We start from the raw sequence: 18,223 nt of genomic DNA, 5'->3' as shown, positions 1-18,223 counted from the left end.
CCGGGCTGGCTGGCCTCTAGCGCATTTGGGGACTTTTTGGAGACGACAAGTACCAACAGAGTTGGGTCCACCAGAAGACACCTGCCTGTGAAGAGTACATGGTGTTCTTGTCCGCGGTACTGCAGGAGAGTGGAGTGGCCGTGGATTCCCAGGACTAGGAGACAAGGACATGGGAAGGACGCCTCGGGGATTGGAAAGGGGCCCGAGCTCGGGTACCGGGGCTCCTGAAATGGGCTTCCACTGTCCGGTCGGTCACTGCCCTCAAGCCACCTTCCTCCTTCCCTTATGTGCATCGTGCTGGCTCAGCGCTTCGAGGAGAGGGACAGGTGGGCGCCACGCTGCATGGCCGCCCTGCGTTTGGGACCCTTTCCTGCTCCGCAGCGCTGACGCCGCTGGACTGTTCAGGCGCCCGCTAGTGTCGGCGCTTACCCGCCGCGCCCAGCGCAGGTGCTTCACGTCGCAGGCGGCCAGCGAATGGTTGACGACTGTGTCCACCTGCGCTGCTGAGGCTGCTCCCTTCCTCATGTGATCGCCAGAATCGTCCCCGCTCCTTCCCACTGGGCTTTTACTGAGGTCCAGCTGACCTCCATTTGCAGGGGTTCACCCAGGCAGGTCTTTTTGACATAGCTTCATTCCAAAAGCTGAGGGGTGCGGTGAAGAGGAAATTATTGGGGAAGTGACTCGGTCTTTTTTTTTTTTTTTAAGTTAAATGTTTGATTTGGGGAACAGGGTTCAGAGGATGAGTTTCAGGAAGTCCATAAATTATCTGAAACTGCATGTACATTTTTCCGGGCAGAGCTTTCCTGGTTCTCAAAGAAGATTCATGACTTAACAGCATTAAGAACCTGGCATCCGCCAGGAGTCAGAACACTTGTAAAAATTTAATGGTAAACAATCAGCAGCACCCGCCGCCACCCTGAAATTTCAGTAATAAGGTGATTTTTTGTTAAAGGCCATACAAATGGTCCGGAATATTTTAAGTTGCTAATCATGAAGAAAAACGTGTATACCAACACACGCACAATAGATAACACTTGTCCTGTTATTTAAGATGAAGGATCTCACCAAGCAAAGCAGATCAAGGACACAGAATGTACACTGTATGCAAAACCAGAAGCTAACAAGCATGTGGGGGTATTTAGGTAAGGTGAAACCTACAAGGTGGGGATGAAACTGGTAAACAAAGTCCTTATTAAAAACCATAGTGAAACATAATGCAATTTGGAATAAACATGACAAAGGCATTATATCAATAAAATAGTAAAGAAATATTTTATTTACCTAAGGTGTTAGTATACCATTAAAATTAGGGAAGAAAATTTTGTACATGGGCATAGCTTCAAAAATTCTGAAGGGTATTTCTGGGTATTTAGATAGGACTTTTAAGATTGAGGCCTGTGCGGTTTTTTAATGGGTCTAAAATTAAGACAATTCATGTCCTTTCCTTGATAGTATTTGCACAAATCATCATTACCAGTCACGACTGTGGTCAGATGCTGACTCCCAAGTAAGTCGAAGAGGGAGGCAAACAGAAGGAAAAGAGAAATCTTCCTGAGATATCTGGGTAAGACATGAAGAGGATAGAGAATTGAGGTTAAGGATTTGCGTATATGTACCTAATAAGATACAGGTGATTTCATTCACCAGAAATCTGGGGCGGGGCGGGGAATATGTATCTATATATGGTAGATTTTCCTGGGAATGAGACGTGAGACCTCCCCCTTAAGAACATGGTCAGGTACAACAGGTCACTAAATTGCCTCCTAATGTTCAAATGAATGAATGGTGAACTAGAGGACGTTTTGCTGAGCAGGAATGGGTTTAAGAGGGTAATTGAGCTAGGGCCAGGGGAGGCGAGGTGATGGATTGGATATCTAGTAGGCAAAAAGAAGTTGAGGTGACTGAGCCTTGAGAGGGGAGGACAAGAGAAAAACCTTCATTGGTTTGGCCAGTAAGGTACTTCTGAGAACAAAATGTCTAATAGGATGCACAATGTGAACTCTTCTCCTTTGCTTACACACTATCTTCAGTGAAGTCCATATTGCTCAGGGGTGTTTGTGTGCATAGATTGTTTAGGAGAAGCTTGAATTCTGCCAAATTCTCTATCAGGGCTGACAAGAGGTAAATGTGGAAATAAAATATGCAAACACGGGAATCAGGCATGGAAGGGATAGGTGAGATCCAGGTTTCATGTGAGAAAGATATGGTCTGGGCACAATTCAATTTGTGCTCCAGCAATGAAAAAGGAATAAGATGGCGCACTTCACTTGTAATCAACCTAAGGGAAGAAGTAAATCAAACAACTTCCCTTACTAAGAGTGTGACTGTTAGAGGCAGAGGTATCTGGAAGGATGTGGAAACTCTGCAATCATCTATTTGTACAACCCTTTTCTCAAGCCAAGGATATAAACCTGGGAAGACACCTATATTGGAGTACAGAATAAACCCATTTGGTGAATTTTTTTTGGCTGTGATCAGTTCTGTTACCAAGGACATGATTTAAATTTGTTATATTCAAATCTACATAGAAATCAGTAATAGAAACTGTGCAAAGGGTTTCAGATAAGGCAGTAATGAATCTGCCTACCTGCGGCACAGCACAGTGGTTAAGAGCATCAACCAGGTTTGGAGTCTTGGCTGTCGCTCTTACTAGCTGTGGAATCATGGGTCAATTACTTAACACTGCCCCTTCTTATCTTTTAAATTGGGGTAAGAATACCCACATCATTGATGGTTGCACCACTATGTAAATTAAAAATCATTCAACTGAACACTTAAAACAGGTGAATTTTATAGTACGTAAATTATACCTTCATAAAGCTTTAAAAAAATGAGTACCCACATCATAGAAATGATGTGAAAATTAAAATGTAAACTGGCACTGTGCCTGTCAGGTAGTAAACACTCAATAAATATTAGTGACTAATATTAGTGTAACAAAGATGAGGTTAAAGAATAATAAAGATATATAAAGTTAAATTTTTAAAGAATTAAGGAATTATTGGGCTGGTTGAAACTTTTGAGATCACTTAGTTCAACTCTTTCATTTTACAGAGGAGAAAATTGGAGACCAGCAGGTGAAGTGCCTTATTCAAGGTCTAGCGCTAAGACCAGACCCCAGGCCTGCTGGAACCCCATTAGTGCAATTCCCACTGTCACCCACTGCCTCAGAAACATGGACACATGAAAAATGTAGGCTGTTTCCTTAAAGAAGAAATAAATATAGAACACAAAAAACATGCAGACATAGCGAAGAAAGAATTTCAAGGCCGGGCATGGTAGCTCACACCTGTAATCTCAATAATTTGGGAAGCTGAGGCAAAAAGATTGCTGGAGCCCAGGCATTCAAGACCAGCCTGGGCAACATAGCAATACTTTATCTCCATTTTTTAAAAGTTATTCAAGAAAAAAGAATTTCAAGGCCAAGGGGCAAAACCAAGAAGAGGCTACGACATCCTGACTTAGCCAGGGCCTCCAGTGGGGTCCAGGTCATGAGAACTTAAGTGCTTTGGCAAGGCCAGGTTTGTCATCAGGTGAACTGGCTCATCACTGTAGCCAGGTGCCCAGAGGAGGTGAAGCCACAGTCCTCTCTGCTACTTACTGTCACAATATCTGTCAGCAGTGGCAGGAGATGGGGCTAAAAATATATGCAGCAGAATTCTTAGGAGCAGTCAGTCTGAGCACCCCTGAAGTGTGGACAGCTCCTGAAGAGCTGCTTCTGCCCATGCCGAGCAGTGTGACCTCAATTGTTTATCCCCTGGTGTTGCCTAATCAGCCCCTCTGGATTCTAAGGCCTTCACTTATAATCCCGTTGTAAATTGCCTGTCAGTTCCTCCATCATGGCAGCCTCTTCAGATGAATAAGGAAGCCTGACAGATGTGAAATGAGCCTGCTTCTTCATTAATGCTGCCATCTTCTAAAGTAACTTCATAGCAGGGCTGGACGACTTTGAAGCTAATAACAGCTTACTAAATTATTCCAATGCTAAACAGTGGACAGGAGAATGAGGTGTGTCTTCTAAGTTATGACTTTCTAATATTTCGGGGGTAACAGTCAGTGAGTCAACTCTCATTCTTAGGAGGTGGTGGAATCCTGTTCCCACAATTTTGCTGAAGAGTAATTTAGGAAAGATGGCTGGTACAGACCCTTAATGTTTGTTATGTGATCCACTGGGGGAGGAGAAGGGGAAGGAAGAAGGACAGAGGGGAAATTAAGGCCTGAAATAGCTTTTATGATTTAACTTAGCACACTGAAACCTCTCAATGAATAATTCATAAAAGTGCCTCATTAGTGCCTGCAGTCCTAGCTACTTGGAAGGCTGAGGCAGGAGGACTGTTTGAGCCCAGGAGTTCAAGGAAGCAGTGAGTTACGACTGTGCCACTGCATCCCATCCTGGGCAACAGAGGAAGACCCCAATGCTTAAAAAAAAAAAAAAAAGTGCCTCATCTTCTTCAACCAACTATTTAAAATCAGTGGGAGGACAGAGGAGGTTCTGTCCATTCATTGGATTTGAATATTTGGTGCGCATATTTGCATATTATGAACAAATGAATAAGTTGGACTTTAGCTTTTCCACTAAAAGCTTTCCTATTTTGCAGATTACTCCATACAGTGAACACTTTGATGTCGGAGGAGGTGAGAGCTCCGACTAAAAGTCTTCTGACATTCTTGGCACTCATAAGGCTTCTCTCCAGTGTGAATTCTCTGATGTATGATAAGTTGGGAATGCTGGCTAAATGTTTTCTCACACTCGCTACATTCATAAGGTTTCTCTCCAATATGAATTTTCTGGTGGAGAAGCAGCTCAGAATTATCCCAAAAGGTTCTTGCACACTCATTACATTGATGGGGTTTCTCTCCAGTATGAATTCTCTGGTGGACAATAAGGTGAGAGGTCCGCCTGAAAGCCTTTCCACACTCAAAGCATTCATAGGGTTTCTCTCCAGTGTGAATTCTCTCGTGTCTAAGAAGTTCTGAGTTCCCCCTGAAGGCCTTCCCACATTCCTTACATACATAGGGCTTCTCACCAGTATGAATTCTAATATGTCTAATAATCTCTGAGTTCTGGCCAAAAGTTTTCCCACATTCATTACATTCATAGGGTTTGTCCCCTGTATGAATTCTCTGATGCCGGATAAGCTCAGAACTCTGCCCGAAGCCCTTCCCACATTCATTACACAGATATGGTTTTTCTCCAGTATGAATTTTCTGGTGTCTAATAAGGCCTGAGCTATGCTTGAAGGCTTTGCCACACTCATTGCATTCATGGTATCTTTCTTCAGTATGAATTCTCTGGTGCTGAATAAGCTGTGAACTAACCCTAAAGGTCTTCCCACATTCATTACATTCATACGGTTTCTCTCCAGTATGGATTCTCTGGTGTAGAATAAGGGCTGAATTTTGACTGAAGGCTTTACCACATTCTTCACATTTATAGGGTCTCTCTCCAGTATGAATTCTATGATGGTGAATAAGGTGTGAACTCTGAATGAAGGCCTTTCCACATTCATTACAAGCAAAGGGTTTTTCTCCAGCATGAATTCTCAGGTGCCGTCGAAGGCTTGAATTAGTTCCAAATGTCTTTCCACATTCTTTACATTCAAAGGGTTTTTCTCCACTATGAACTCTCATATGCTGGATGAGATGTGAGTTCTGATTAAAGGCTTTCCCACATTCTTTACATGTATGAGGCTTTTCTCCCACAGAACTTCTCTGTGTTTTGTTAGATTCTAAAATCTCTAGGAAGTTTTGGCCAGAGGTAGCAAATGCACTAACTCCCTCTGTTGTATCTCCCTGATGTGTAACCAGATTTGGGCTGGGACTGCAGCCTCTCTCACTCTCATTATTCTCCCGGTCTTTCTCACTTGAGGGTGATTTCTTAAAGATCATCAACCCTGATGGAAAGTCTCTCTCCTGAGGAGACATCTGCTCTATAACCTCTTCCATGGACTCTCTCGAATGTCCCTCCAACATGTCTTCTTCACATCCTGCTCCAAACTCATGACCTTGGTAAACCACTTTTGGAAATTTTTCTAATAATGACCCATGTGGCTCAGATTCTTCAGAAATTTCTTCCTTGGGAATCACCTCCTTGTTCTCAGTCCCCATCTCACAATCTGAAATGAGAGAGGTAAGTATATGAAGGGACCGTATCATATTTAAATGAAGCTAACACTAGAGGAGAACAGAGCTTTGATGTAGTTCTCATAGCACTCAGAAACAGTCTTGGTCAGGGGAGGAGGGCAGCTGAGGCAGGAGGATTGCTTGAGCCTGGGGAGGTCAAGGCTGCAGTGAGCTGAAATGCGCCACTGCACTTCAGCCTGGGTGACAGGGCGAGACCCTCTCAAAACAAAAAAACAAAACAGAAACAGTCTTGGTATCTGGCGAAATGACAAGATGCTGCCAAAGAGAAGATCCAGATTTAGGATTATGGTGGACATGCTAAACAGTGGATGCTGACAGGAGTGAGAAAAGATTTCAAGAGAGAAGTAGGAAATGGATGGTAAAGAGATGCTGATAAAAAAAAAATCCATAATATTAACGGTGAGTTGGGTTAGAACCTGAAGGTGATTAAAGAAAACATCTAGGGAAAATGGTGGCCATATTAATAGATAGGTATACGATAAATATTGAAAGAAGGGACAGAAATGACATGGTGGTTCACATCTGTAATCCCAGCACTTTGGGAGGCCGAAGCGGGCTGATCATTTGAGCTCAGGAGTTCAAGACCAACCTGGGCAACATGGCGAAACCCTGTCTACTAAAAATACAAAAACTAGCTGGGCATGGTGGCGTACACCTGTAGTCCTAGCTTCTTGGGGGGCTGAGGCAGGACAATTGCTTGAACCAGGGAGGCGGAGGTTGCAGTAAGTGGAGACTGCACCACCGCACTCCAGGCTGGGTGACAGAGTCAGACCCTGTCTCAAAAAAGAAAAAAAAAGGACAAGTTAATAGAAATAACTTTTGGGTGTATAGGGGAAGTAACTGCAAAATGAGTAACAAGAGGACTATTCTTAGTCCTGTTCTCTGGTACTCATCAGCTCTATAGAGCAGGCGAGGGGACATAGAGGGCTTACCTCTTCAAAAGAGTAATGTGTCTTAGCTATAACTAGCACAGAAGTACCGCCTTTGGCTCCCTGACATTTGGAGCCACTGGCTTTAAACTTCTCCAAATGGCTACTGAATTGTGTCAATACCATTTACTGAATAATTCTTTCCCCTACAGATTTAAAATGCCACCTATGCCATAGTCTAAATATCCATCTATATTTGGGCCAACTTCTGGATTCTATTCAGTTCCACTGATCCTTGTCTTCTCTAATATCAAACAGTTCAACCTGTTAGCTTTATTAACATTTTTAATATATGCTAGAGAAAGTTATCTCAGTTTTCTTTTTCAGACCTTTCCTGCCTATTCTCATATCTTCCCAAGTAAACTTTAGTATAAATTTGTAGTCCAAACTTATGCTGATGTTGTTTTTATGTTCATCATGTCTCTATACCTCTTTTCATTTAGTGAGATTTTCTTACATTTTGTAACTGGCTATTACTTTTATATATAGCAATGCTGTTGATCATTACATATTAATTTTGTAATCAGCTCTCTTATAGTATTTTCTTAATACCTTCATAGATTACTTAAAGAGTACATTTTTGGCAGGGTGTGGTGGCTCACGCCTGTAATTCCAGTACTTTGGGAGGCAGAGGTGGGAAGATGGCTTGAGCTCAGGAGTTCAAGACCAGCCTAGGTAACATAGGGAGATCTTGTCTCAACTAAAATTTTTTAAAAATTGGCCAGGGGCAGTGGCATGTGTCTGTAGTCTCAGCTACTGGGGAGGCTGAGGTAGGAGGGTCACTTGAGCCCAGGGGGTCAAGGCTGCAATGAGCTGTGATTGTGCCACTGTACTCCAGCCTGGGCAACAGAGCAAGACACCTTGTTTCTTGGGCAGGGGTGGGTGGGGGGAGAGTACCTTTTTAAAACTTTTACAAAGATTTTTAGTTGTGGCAAAAATGTTTAGTTGCCTACCCCAATATTATTCCCCATTGCCTTGTAACAGAATAATAAATTTATATAGTGTGGCAATTAGCCTAGCTAAAAAAATACATTCCCCAGGTTTTTAATTTTTGCAGTTGGGATTGGCCACATGATCATATTCTACCCAATGAGACAGTGAGATGCAAATGAAACCACATGGGACTACTAGGAAATCTCCTAAAGGATGAGGAGATACATTTCTTCCATCTTGTCTTCCATGCTGTTCCCAGAGCATGATGTGATAGCTGGACACCATCCTGGACCATGAGTATACTGGCATAGCCTAGGACTGGGGATCACAGCTGGAAGGAACCTGGGACCCTGATGACTCCATGGTACTGCCATACCAATCCTGGAATGCCAGCCTCTGGACTTCATTTATCTAAGAGAGAAATAAGCTTTTGCCTTGCTTAAGATATTGGGGGTTTTTTGTTATTATACGAGGCCAAACCTATTCCTAATAAAACTGTCCTGGGGATTTGGCTGTCCCCACCACAGACAAGGGGTCCAAATGCCAGGAGAATAAGCCTGACCTTTGTTCAGATGGTAAGCAATCTGGAACTAATATTAAAGTGGCCTTTGCTTAGGGCAGTCTATTTGTGCACTACGGCAAATCTGAGGAATACAATCCTCCCGTCAGTGAAAGTGTTCACTGTGGAAGGTGATTCTCAAGGGGGCATGGGAATGTATGGAACTTCATCCTTTAGACATTGCAGAACTATGGGATGGTTTTTTAAACCAAGGAATGACATGGTCCCTAGTCAGATTAGCATTCCACGCAGATGCACACTCGTGGTCGTTTAGTGGCTGAAGTAGAAAGCAGTAGGCCTGGCCGGGCGCGGTGGCTCACGCCTGTAATCCCAGCACTTTGGGAGGCCGAGGATGGTGGATCACGAGGTCAGAAGATTGAGACCATCTTGGCTAACACGGTGAAACCCCGTCTCTACTAAAAATACAAAAAATTAGCCGGGCATGGTGGCGGGTGCCTGTAGTCCCAGCACTTTGGGAGGCCAAGGCGGGAGGATCATGAGATCAGGAGACTGAGACCATCCTGGCTCACACGGTGAAACCCCATCTCTACTAAAAAAAAAAAAAAAAAAAAGAAAAGAAAGCAGTAGGCCTGCACATAGGAAGATCAGCTGGGAGGCTGCTGCAGTCATCAAGGCAAAAGGTGATGTGATCTCACTAGAGCACTAGTAGCAGTGGGGAGGAAGAGACAGGCTGGGGAAATACGGAAGAGGTCAAATTCTGCGAGACTTGGTGTGTGACTGGAGATAGGTGTAAGGAGGGAGGACTCAAAGATGGTGCCCAGATCTCACTCAATTTGAGGGATGGTAATTAGATGGACGGTGGTGCCACAATATTCTGAATACTGGGAGAGGAGCTAGTATAGCAATAAAAGATGATCAATGAGCTCTGTTTTGGACAAAATGAGTTTCAGGGTATCCACAGAGAGGTATCAAAGAATCAGTCAAAATATATTGGTCTAAAGCTCAAAGTAGTCAGGACTAGAGATAGACTTGAGAGTACTCAGCCTGAGTGTAGCATGAGAACCATCAGAGGCTGCGAACAGAAGCCTAGGAGTCAAAGAAACAGTCACGAGTGCTCCAGTTATCTTCCATTTTCCCTCTAGATCTTCTTTCCACCTTTCTCCCTGTCCCTCTTTGCCCCAGAAGCCTAACCTGTATGGAACACATCAACAGAGCCTGTGGCTTCCAGCTGTGGTCCACCAATGAGGAGCCCCAGCAGGGGTCTGGAAGCAGGGACGGCAGGGCAGGAGAAAGGGGTCAGGGTTCCTTCCTGTGAGGTCGCCTTGGGTTGGTGTTGTCCCTCAACTGAGGTCCCTACTCCTCTCAACTCTATCCTACTCAGTAGTCTCACTGTCTGGGTTCCAGTAACCTCTACTCCCTCCTGTCTCTTCAGGCCCAGGGCTAGTGACTATTATTGCCAGCCCTGGGTTCTTCAATGACCTGCCCACACCTAGATCATTTATAATTAACCTCGCTGCAAATAAACCCTCCTCAAATTATCCTAATTTGAGTGAGCTGTTTCCTGTTCAGACTCCGTTCATAAAGGGGTGAGTAGAGGAAGAGAATGAGCCAAGAAGATAAAGAATGGTAGTGAAACCGAAAAACCAGAATAATGTGTCACAGAAGTCACTTAGGCATTGGCAGAGGGAATTTAAAAATATCGAGTGAAGGCTAGGAACGGTGGCTCACGCCTTTAATGCCAGCACTTTGGGAGGAGTAGGCGGGAGGATCACTTGAGCCCAGGAGTTAGAGACCAGCCTGGGAAACATAGCAAGACCCCATCTCTACAAATTAAAAATTTAGCCAGGCATAGTGGCATGTGCCTGTAGTCCCAGCTACTCGGGAAGCTGAGGTGGGAGGATCACTTGAGCCTGTGAGGTAGAGGCTGCGGTAACCTATGACTGAGCCACTGTACTCCAGCCTGGGCAACAGAGTGAGACTCTGTCTCAAAAAAAAAAAAAAAAAAAAATCAAATGCAGTTGAGATTCGCTAGGATAAGAATTAGAAAATGTCTACTGAGGCTGGGCACAGTGGCTCACGCCTGTAATCCCAGCACTTTGGGAGTCCAAGGCAGGCAGATCATGAGGTCAGGAGATCGAGACCATCTTGGCTAACACGGTGAAACGCCGTCTCTACTAAAATTACAAAAAAAGGAGCCAGGCGTGGTGGCGGGCGCCTGTAGTCCCAGCTACTCGGGAGGCTGAGGCAAGAGAATGGCCTGAACCCGGGAGGCGGAGCTTGCAGTAAGCTGAGATCACACCTCTGCACTCCAGCCTAGGTAACAGAGCGAGACTCCGTCTCAAAGAAAGAAAGAAAATGTGTACTGAGACAATAGATAGTCACATATGAACTGTGAGCACAGATTCAGGGGAATGACAGTAGCAAAAGCCAGCTGGTAGTGGACTGAATAATGAATTTGCTGCTTCTTTCAAAAAAAAAAAAAAAGTGGATGAAAGGAGAAGACCAGGATGGACAGTGCTATAGAGCAAGGCTTTCCTCTGATGGAAGAGATATGAACATGTTTATATTAGAAGGAATAGGTCCAGCAGAGAGACAGGGGTTAAGAGTGAAGAAAGGATGAGATTACTGAAGAAACAAAGACCCTGAGCAGCAGAGGAGGCTGGAGTCATGTGGTAAGGGAAGGGGAAAGGTGGAGATTTGGGGGCGACTTTGGACTCCCCTTCTCTCTGCCCAGCCTCCCGTTATCCACAGGATGTTGGTTACTAACACCATCCGGCTCGGGCACCTCTGGTCACTCATCAGGGCAGCCTGGTAATGCCCCCCTCCCCAGACACCTGCAAGGAACCTGATCTCCAACTGGAATCCTGAAGTCTTAGAAGCTCTTTGTGCTACACCTGAAAATGAGGTGGAACTTTCTTCGACCTTCCCCATCTCAGCATCTTCTCTCATTTTCCCATGAAATAAGAGAGGGCACCTAAAAACTGTACTTCTTTTTGTTGAAATCTTTGAAAATTATAGGTAATGTGTATCTATACAACTGTAAGAATCCATTGTCGAGAATTTAGCTGTCTTCTTCCTCCATGGTACCATCTGAGTTGGGAAGTACCGTCTTAAATACGTTTCTCTCTCATCCCTACCCAAGAGCAAGTTCCACAAGCTGCCATTTCAGTCTCCATCTGCTTCCAACCCCCTCTCTGGCCTTTCCTTTTCATCCTCATGCCTCCTATACTTGCTTATTTTCCATCATCTAGTTCTTTACAAAATCAGCATTCATAGAGCTGACATGTGTACCACATTAAATGGAAAATCACTTTTTCTTAGCAAAACAAGATACAACAGAAGTTAGGTATGTATTTATCCCCAGTCAAGTAACCAGGACCTAGTTTAAAACTCAAATTCAGGGCCGGGTGTGGTGGCTCACACCTATAATCCCAGCACTTTGGAAGGCCGAGGCGGGCAGATCACGAGGTCAGGAGATCAAGACCATCCTGGCTAACACAGTGAAACTCCATCTCTACTAAAAATACAAAAAATTAGCTGGGCGTGGTGGCGGGCGCTTGTAGTCCCAGCTACTCAGGAGGCTGATGCAGGCGAGTGGCATGAACCCAGGAGGCGGGGCTTGCAGTGAACCAAGATTGCGCCACTGCACTCCAGCCTGGGCGACAGAGCAAGGCTCCGTCTCAAAAAGAAAAAAAAAAACTCAAATTCAGAAAGTCTCCCCTGGCCAGGCGCGGTGGCTCATGCCTGTAATCCCAGCACTTTGGGAGGCTGAGGCAGGCAGAACCACCTGAGGTCAGGAGTTCGAGACCAGCCTGGCCAACATGGTGAAACCCTGTCTCTACTAAAAATACACACAAAAAATTAGCCAGGCATGGTGGTGTGCACCTGTAGTCCCAGTTACTGGGGAGGCTGAGGCAGGAGAATCGCTTGAGCCCAGGAGGCACAGGTTGTAGTGAGCCAAGATCACTCCACTGCACTCCAGCCTGTGCAACAGAGTAAGACTCCGTCTCAAAAAAAACACAGAAAGCCTTCCCCAACTAAATCTTACCCACTCTGATCATTCTTTTACTTTGCATTCTGCCAGCAGCACAGTATGTCATTTGTCAAATACTGCTCTATGGGTATCTTCTCAAATACAAATCAAAGCCAATCTCCATTTGGTTGATTCTTCCAGAGGCACAGCCATATATTAGGCCTCAGACTCATATGGAAACACCACTTCTCATAGCCTAAATTCAAATTCCCAAATACAATTTTCTATCTTTCCGTTTCTCACTTCCTCACTTTCCTAAATCTGAAATTAAATGTTTCTGAAGAGAGAGAAGATGGAGGTGCTACTGGAAGAGTAGAGGTTGACCACTGGTCCTCAGTTTGGGCATGACAGGCAGACCTCTATTGGGTTTCCACAGCTCAGAACAGGACCCTCAACTTGGCAGACCTAAATTTGTCTTTTCAATGCACCCAAGGAAAGCAAGCTCAAAAAGCCTCATTCACAAAGTACTGATGTATAAACCAGATATCTATTAATTAACAACAAGAAATAAAATTTATAAAGGACCATATTACCTAGATGAAAATCTACATGAGCCAGGCACAGTAGCTCATGCCTGTAATCCCAGCACTTTGGGAGGCCGAGGCGGGCAGATCACCTGAAGTCAGGAGTTCAAGACCAGCCTGGCCAACATGGTGAAACCTCATCTCTACAAAAATACAAAAATTGGCTGGGCATGATGGTGGGTGCCTATAATCCCAGCTACTCGGGAGGCTGAGGCAGGAGAATCGGTTGAACCTGGGAGGTGGAGGTTGCAGTGAGCTGAGATCGCGCCATTGCACTCCAGCCTGGGCGACAGAGCCAGACTCCATCTCAAAAAAAAAGAAAAGAAAAGAAAAGAAAATCTGCATGGAAAGCCACATAAAACCCTGAAAATTGCTTAGGAGCCCTGAAATCATGGCAGGAAGATCTTGTTAGATGAATGTCTCTTAAACAATCGTTCCTGGCCTGGAACTAGGCTAGCTGCCTAAGAATCCACTGAGAAATCTGTTAAAAATACTAATGTCCAGGTCCCATCTCAGATCTCTCAGAATCAGAATCTCTAGTGGGGCCAAGAGATCTATATTTTAAACAAGTACCCTAGGTGATTCTGATGCCCAGCCAGGTTTGGAAACCACTGTTACAAAGTCTTTTTTTTTTTTTTTTTCCTGAGATAGAGTTTCGCTCTTGTTCCCCAGCTGGAGTGCAGTGGTGCAATCCTGGCTCACTGCAACCTCCACCTTCCGGGTTCAAGCAATTCTCCTGCCTCAGCCTCCCAAGTAGCTGGGATTACAGGCATGCACCACCGTGCCTGGCTAATTTTGTATTTTTAGTAGAGATGGGGTTTCTCCGTGTTGGTTAGGCTGGTCTCGAACTCCTGACCTCAGGTGATCCACCCACCTCGGCGTCCCAAAGTGCTGGGATTACAAGCATGAGCCACTGCGCCCGGCCTACAAAGTCTTAATGACTGGAGTTATCCTACTCTTAATGTGGTGTATCCATCTTTACCCAAAATCTGGCCTACAGGCACATCAACACAGGTGTCAAGCAGCAGAATTATGGGTACATTGCCAGTTCCTGCTCTGACTTTTTTCCTCTTCTCAATCTAGATTGCCCCTCCCCTCCCCTAAACCTGACAGCAGACAGATATAATACAACTGACTGCATACCTCTTCTGAGTTAAAAACCACCTTTCTCTTATGCTTAACAAACTGACTCTAGTTACTGTAACTGGACCTGATTTTGCCCAAACTGCATCAATCTACATTTACAGCAATCTCTTGTAGCAATATCACAACTTTTTGAACTTATCTGCCAAAAAGCCACACAGTGATTTGTAGTAAAACATTACGGCATAATCTGGCAGCTGACTGACAACCTGATTACATCTTTTAAAAATTCTGTCGGGACTGGGCACGCCTATAATCCCGGCACTTTGAGTGGCTAAGGTGGGTACATCACTTAAGCCCAGGAGTTTGAGACCAGCCTGGCCAACAGGGCGAAACCTGTCTCTAGAAAAATTACAAAAAAATTAGCCAGCCACGGTGGTGAATGCCTATAATCCCAAGCTACCTGGGCAGCTGAGGTGGGAGGATCACCTGAGGCTGGCAGGTGAAGGCTGCAGTGAGCTGTGATCACACCACTGCACTCCAGCCTGGGTGACAGAATAAGAGACCCTGTCTCAAAAAATGAAGTAAAATTTTGTTGGGAGCAAAGATTGGGACTTGTATTACAAAACGTCCAAAAAACTCACTTCTTCAACAAATTGTCTCTGTATGGCACGCTAGAGGATTTTCCACTGCGGAGGGATGCACCATGGTAACCTTAAGGAGATGCGTGAGTGGTGTCTTTATTTATTTTATTTTACTTATTATTTTTTTGAGACGGAGTCTCACTCTGTCGCCCAGGCTGGAGTGCAGTGGCGTGATCTTGGCTCACTGCAACCTCTGACTCCTGGTTTCAAGCGATTCTCCTGCCTCAGCCTCCCTAGTAGCTGGGATTACACACGCCCACCACCAGGCCCGGCTAATTTTTTATATTTTTAGTAGAGACAGGGTTCCACCCTGTTAGCCAGGATGGTCTCGATCTCCTGACCTCATGATCCGCCCGCCTTGGCCTCCCAAAGTGCTGGGATTACAGGCGTGAGGCACCGTGCCCAGCCTGTTTTTTGTATTTTTAGTAGAGGCGGGGTTTCACCATGTTGGCCAGGCTGGTCTCAAACTCCTGACGTCAAATGATCCACCCACCTCGGCCTCCCAAAGTGCTAGGATTACAGGCGTGAGCCACCATGCCTGGCCGGTGTCTTTCTTTTATAAAAGAAGAAAAGGGCCAGGCGTGGTGGCTCACGCCTGTAATCCCAACACTTTGGGAGGCTGAGGCGGGTGGATCACGAGGTCAGGAGATCGAGACCATCCTGCCTATCACGGTGAAACCCCGCCTCTACTAAAAACACAAAAAATTAGCCAGGCGTGGTGGCGGGCACCTGTAGTCCCAGCTACTCGGGAGGCTGAGGCAGGAGAATGGCGTGAACCCGGGAGGCAGAGCTTGCAGTGAGCCAAGATCGCACCACTGCACTCCAGCCTGGGTGATAGAGCGAGACTCCGTCTCAAAAAAAATAATAATAAAATAAAATAAAATAAAATGAAGAAAAGAACAATTGTGAAAAAATGTGAGAGAAGAGAAACCTACAGGCCACAGGCCCATTCTTAAGCAGATCACTCATAGGCAAGGATACAAAATAAAGTCAAGGATCTAGAAGTTGATTTCCATTCAACAATCTATGTGGCCAAAGATGTTACAGAAAGTGTCTGTGTACCCCCTCCACATATTTCCATCTGAAGACCACTGCACTATAGCATTCCGGACAGAAAGTGGGCAAGCAAGAGGCCAGGAAGTACAGGAGGAGTAAGAAAAGAAACAGACATCACGGCTAACATGGTGAAACCCCACCTCTACTAAAAATACAAAAATTAGCCAGGTGTGGTGGAAGGCGCCTGTAGTCCCAGCTACTCGGGAGGCTGAGGCAGGAGAATGGTGTGAAGCCCGGGGCAGGCGGAGCTTGCAGTGAGCCAAAATTGCGCCACTGCACTCCAGTGCAGAGTGAGACTCCATCTCAAAAAAGAAAAAAAAAAAAAAAAGAACAGAAACAGAAAAAACATTCGGATTTCAATGTAGCATGCACAAGGGTGGGATAAATATGGAAGGGGGGAAGATGAGCCAGGCAGCACTGACATTTTGATGTGGAGGGTAATGATAAGCTCTCACCATGTGCTAAGCAATTTACAGACATTAACCCTTACCACCACCTCATGAAACAAGCAAGCTGGAGAGCATCAGAGTGAAGAGGGGCCAATCACCATGCTCTCCTGACTTCTTTCAGTGGCAGTTTTGGCAGCCTGAGAATCCAGGGAGATGTGTGGTGGAAGACTGAGGAGGTGAGGCCTAGGGAGGTTAGTCAGGACAGAGCTGAGATGACTAAGTGAGATACGGATGGAAATGAAGGGGGGCTGGGAGGAGTGGGGTGCTAACAGATGGAGGTTACAGAGAGGGTGAAGGATGTGATGAGCACCTTCTTTGTGCTCCAAGGGGAGGTAACCAAGGGAAGGTATTTGGGAAACTGGGATGAGGTTTTATTTTGAAATGTCGACATTTTAATACCTCAAAAATAATATCCTTTGAAACTCATTAAAATTTATGATGAGAAATGGAAATGTTTTGGATGTCAACTGGCAAATGTATAAAGAGACACAAACCTTCCAAAATTATTTTACGGGTTGTGTGAGCAAAAATATTTGCAGTGGCTTTGCCTTCCTTGCCAGAGATCTAACCTCATCCAAGAGTTCCAGCAGGACACTCCAACTGAGTTAACCCAGTCAAATAAATGCCCTAATTCTTGCAAGGCACTGGTTCAGAAACAGCAAGGAGTCGGGAATTCCTGGTTTGGAAATGGACATCCACCTTCATCTGGGTCAATATTCTGAGGACGTTTGCTGGGAGCTTCTGGGAATAGTTTCCTGCCATCCTGAGAGAACCATAGGAAAATACTTCCATATGTTATTGCCTGTACCTGCTGCTGCCATCTCACTACCAGCCTGTGGATGAGGGCAGCTAAAGCTAAGAAAAACAAGGAAGATGCCGCCAGGGCCACTGGATTAAATCAGTCCTGAAACCACGATACTTCTTTTTTTTTTTTTTTTTCTTTGGAGATGGAGCCTCGCTCTGTCTCCCAGGCTGGAGTGCAATGGCGCAATCTTGGCTCACTGCAACCTCCGCCTCCCAGGCTCAGGCGATTCCCCCACCTCAGCCTCCCAAGCAGCTGGTATTACAGGCATCTGCCACCACGCCTGGCTAATTTTGTATTTCTAGTAGAGACAGGGTTTCACCATGTTGGCCAGGCTGGTCTCGAGCTCCTGACCTCAGGTGATCCACCCACCTCGGCCTCCCAAAGTGCTGGGATTACAGGTGTGAGTCACCACACCCGGCCTATACCTCTTGACTTCCAATTATGAGAGCCTATATACTTGCGTATTTTAAAGCCAGCTTGAGTTGGATTCTGTTACTTACAGACAAAAGCATCTTAGCTAATGCAGATGATTTTCCTTAACCTCTGAAAGGCCAGATCCTACCAAATATTCCATATTTAGTACAAAGAGCACCTCCTTCTCAAAGTCTTCACTAACATCTACAGGAAAGAGGTTCTCTCTTGGTCCTCTGAGACAGCATTTCATTGGCCCTTTTCTCTTTCATTGTACTATAGTTATCATGTCACTTCCTGTTTATTGCACCCCAAAGCCTACAGAATAAAAACTTCTTCCCATGGCTCATAATGTCCCCCTGAGGAAGCCCATTTCCCTTTCTCATCTCCTGTCCCACACCCTCCATTAACTGCTGGAAGGTGCAGTCATGCTCAGTGTCCTGCAATTCAAACATTTTCTATTCTTTAAAGCTTCTTTGCCTTTGAGAACAAGTTATTCCCACTTCCTGGAAATCTATTGCCTACTTTGTGCACTTCACAAGCATCTCCAAGCCTCAGCTCAGGCATGGACAGACCTCCTCCAATTTTTTTTTTTTTTTTTTTTTTTTTTTGAGACAGAGTCTCACTGTGTCACCCAGGCTGGAGTGCAGTGATGCGATCTCGGCTCACTGCAACCTCCGCCTCCCAGGTTC

At 45.1% G+C, this 18,223-nt stretch overlaps 1 protein-coding gene across 2 annotated transcripts in view; it reads right to left on the bottom strand.

The window, feature by feature from the left end:
- Positions 1-1,244: 1,244 nt before the first annotated feature.
- The window catches only part of ZFP3 (ZFP3 zinc finger protein), a 36,305-nt gene continuing 19,326 nt past the window's right edge, over positions 1,245-18,223 (bottom strand). For both annotated transcript variants that reach the window (XM_063598900.1, XM_003810172.5), the window contains exon 2: positions 1,245-6,116. In XM_063598900.1, the coding sequence (XP_063454970.1) occupies positions 4,600-6,108 (1,509 nt within the window). In that variant the 5' untranslated portion in view covers positions 6,109-6,116 and the 3' untranslated portion in view covers positions 1,245-4,599. The remainder of the gene's footprint in view (positions 6,117-18,223) is intronic.

This window comes from Pan paniscus, chromosome 19 (assembly GCF_029289425.2).
Source record: "Pan paniscus chromosome 19, NHGRI_mPanPan1-v2.0_pri, whole genome shotgun sequence".
NCBI lineage: Eukaryota > Metazoa > Chordata > Mammalia > Primates > Hominidae > Pan > Pan paniscus.
This window is presented reverse-complemented; position numbering and strand designations above follow the sequence as displayed.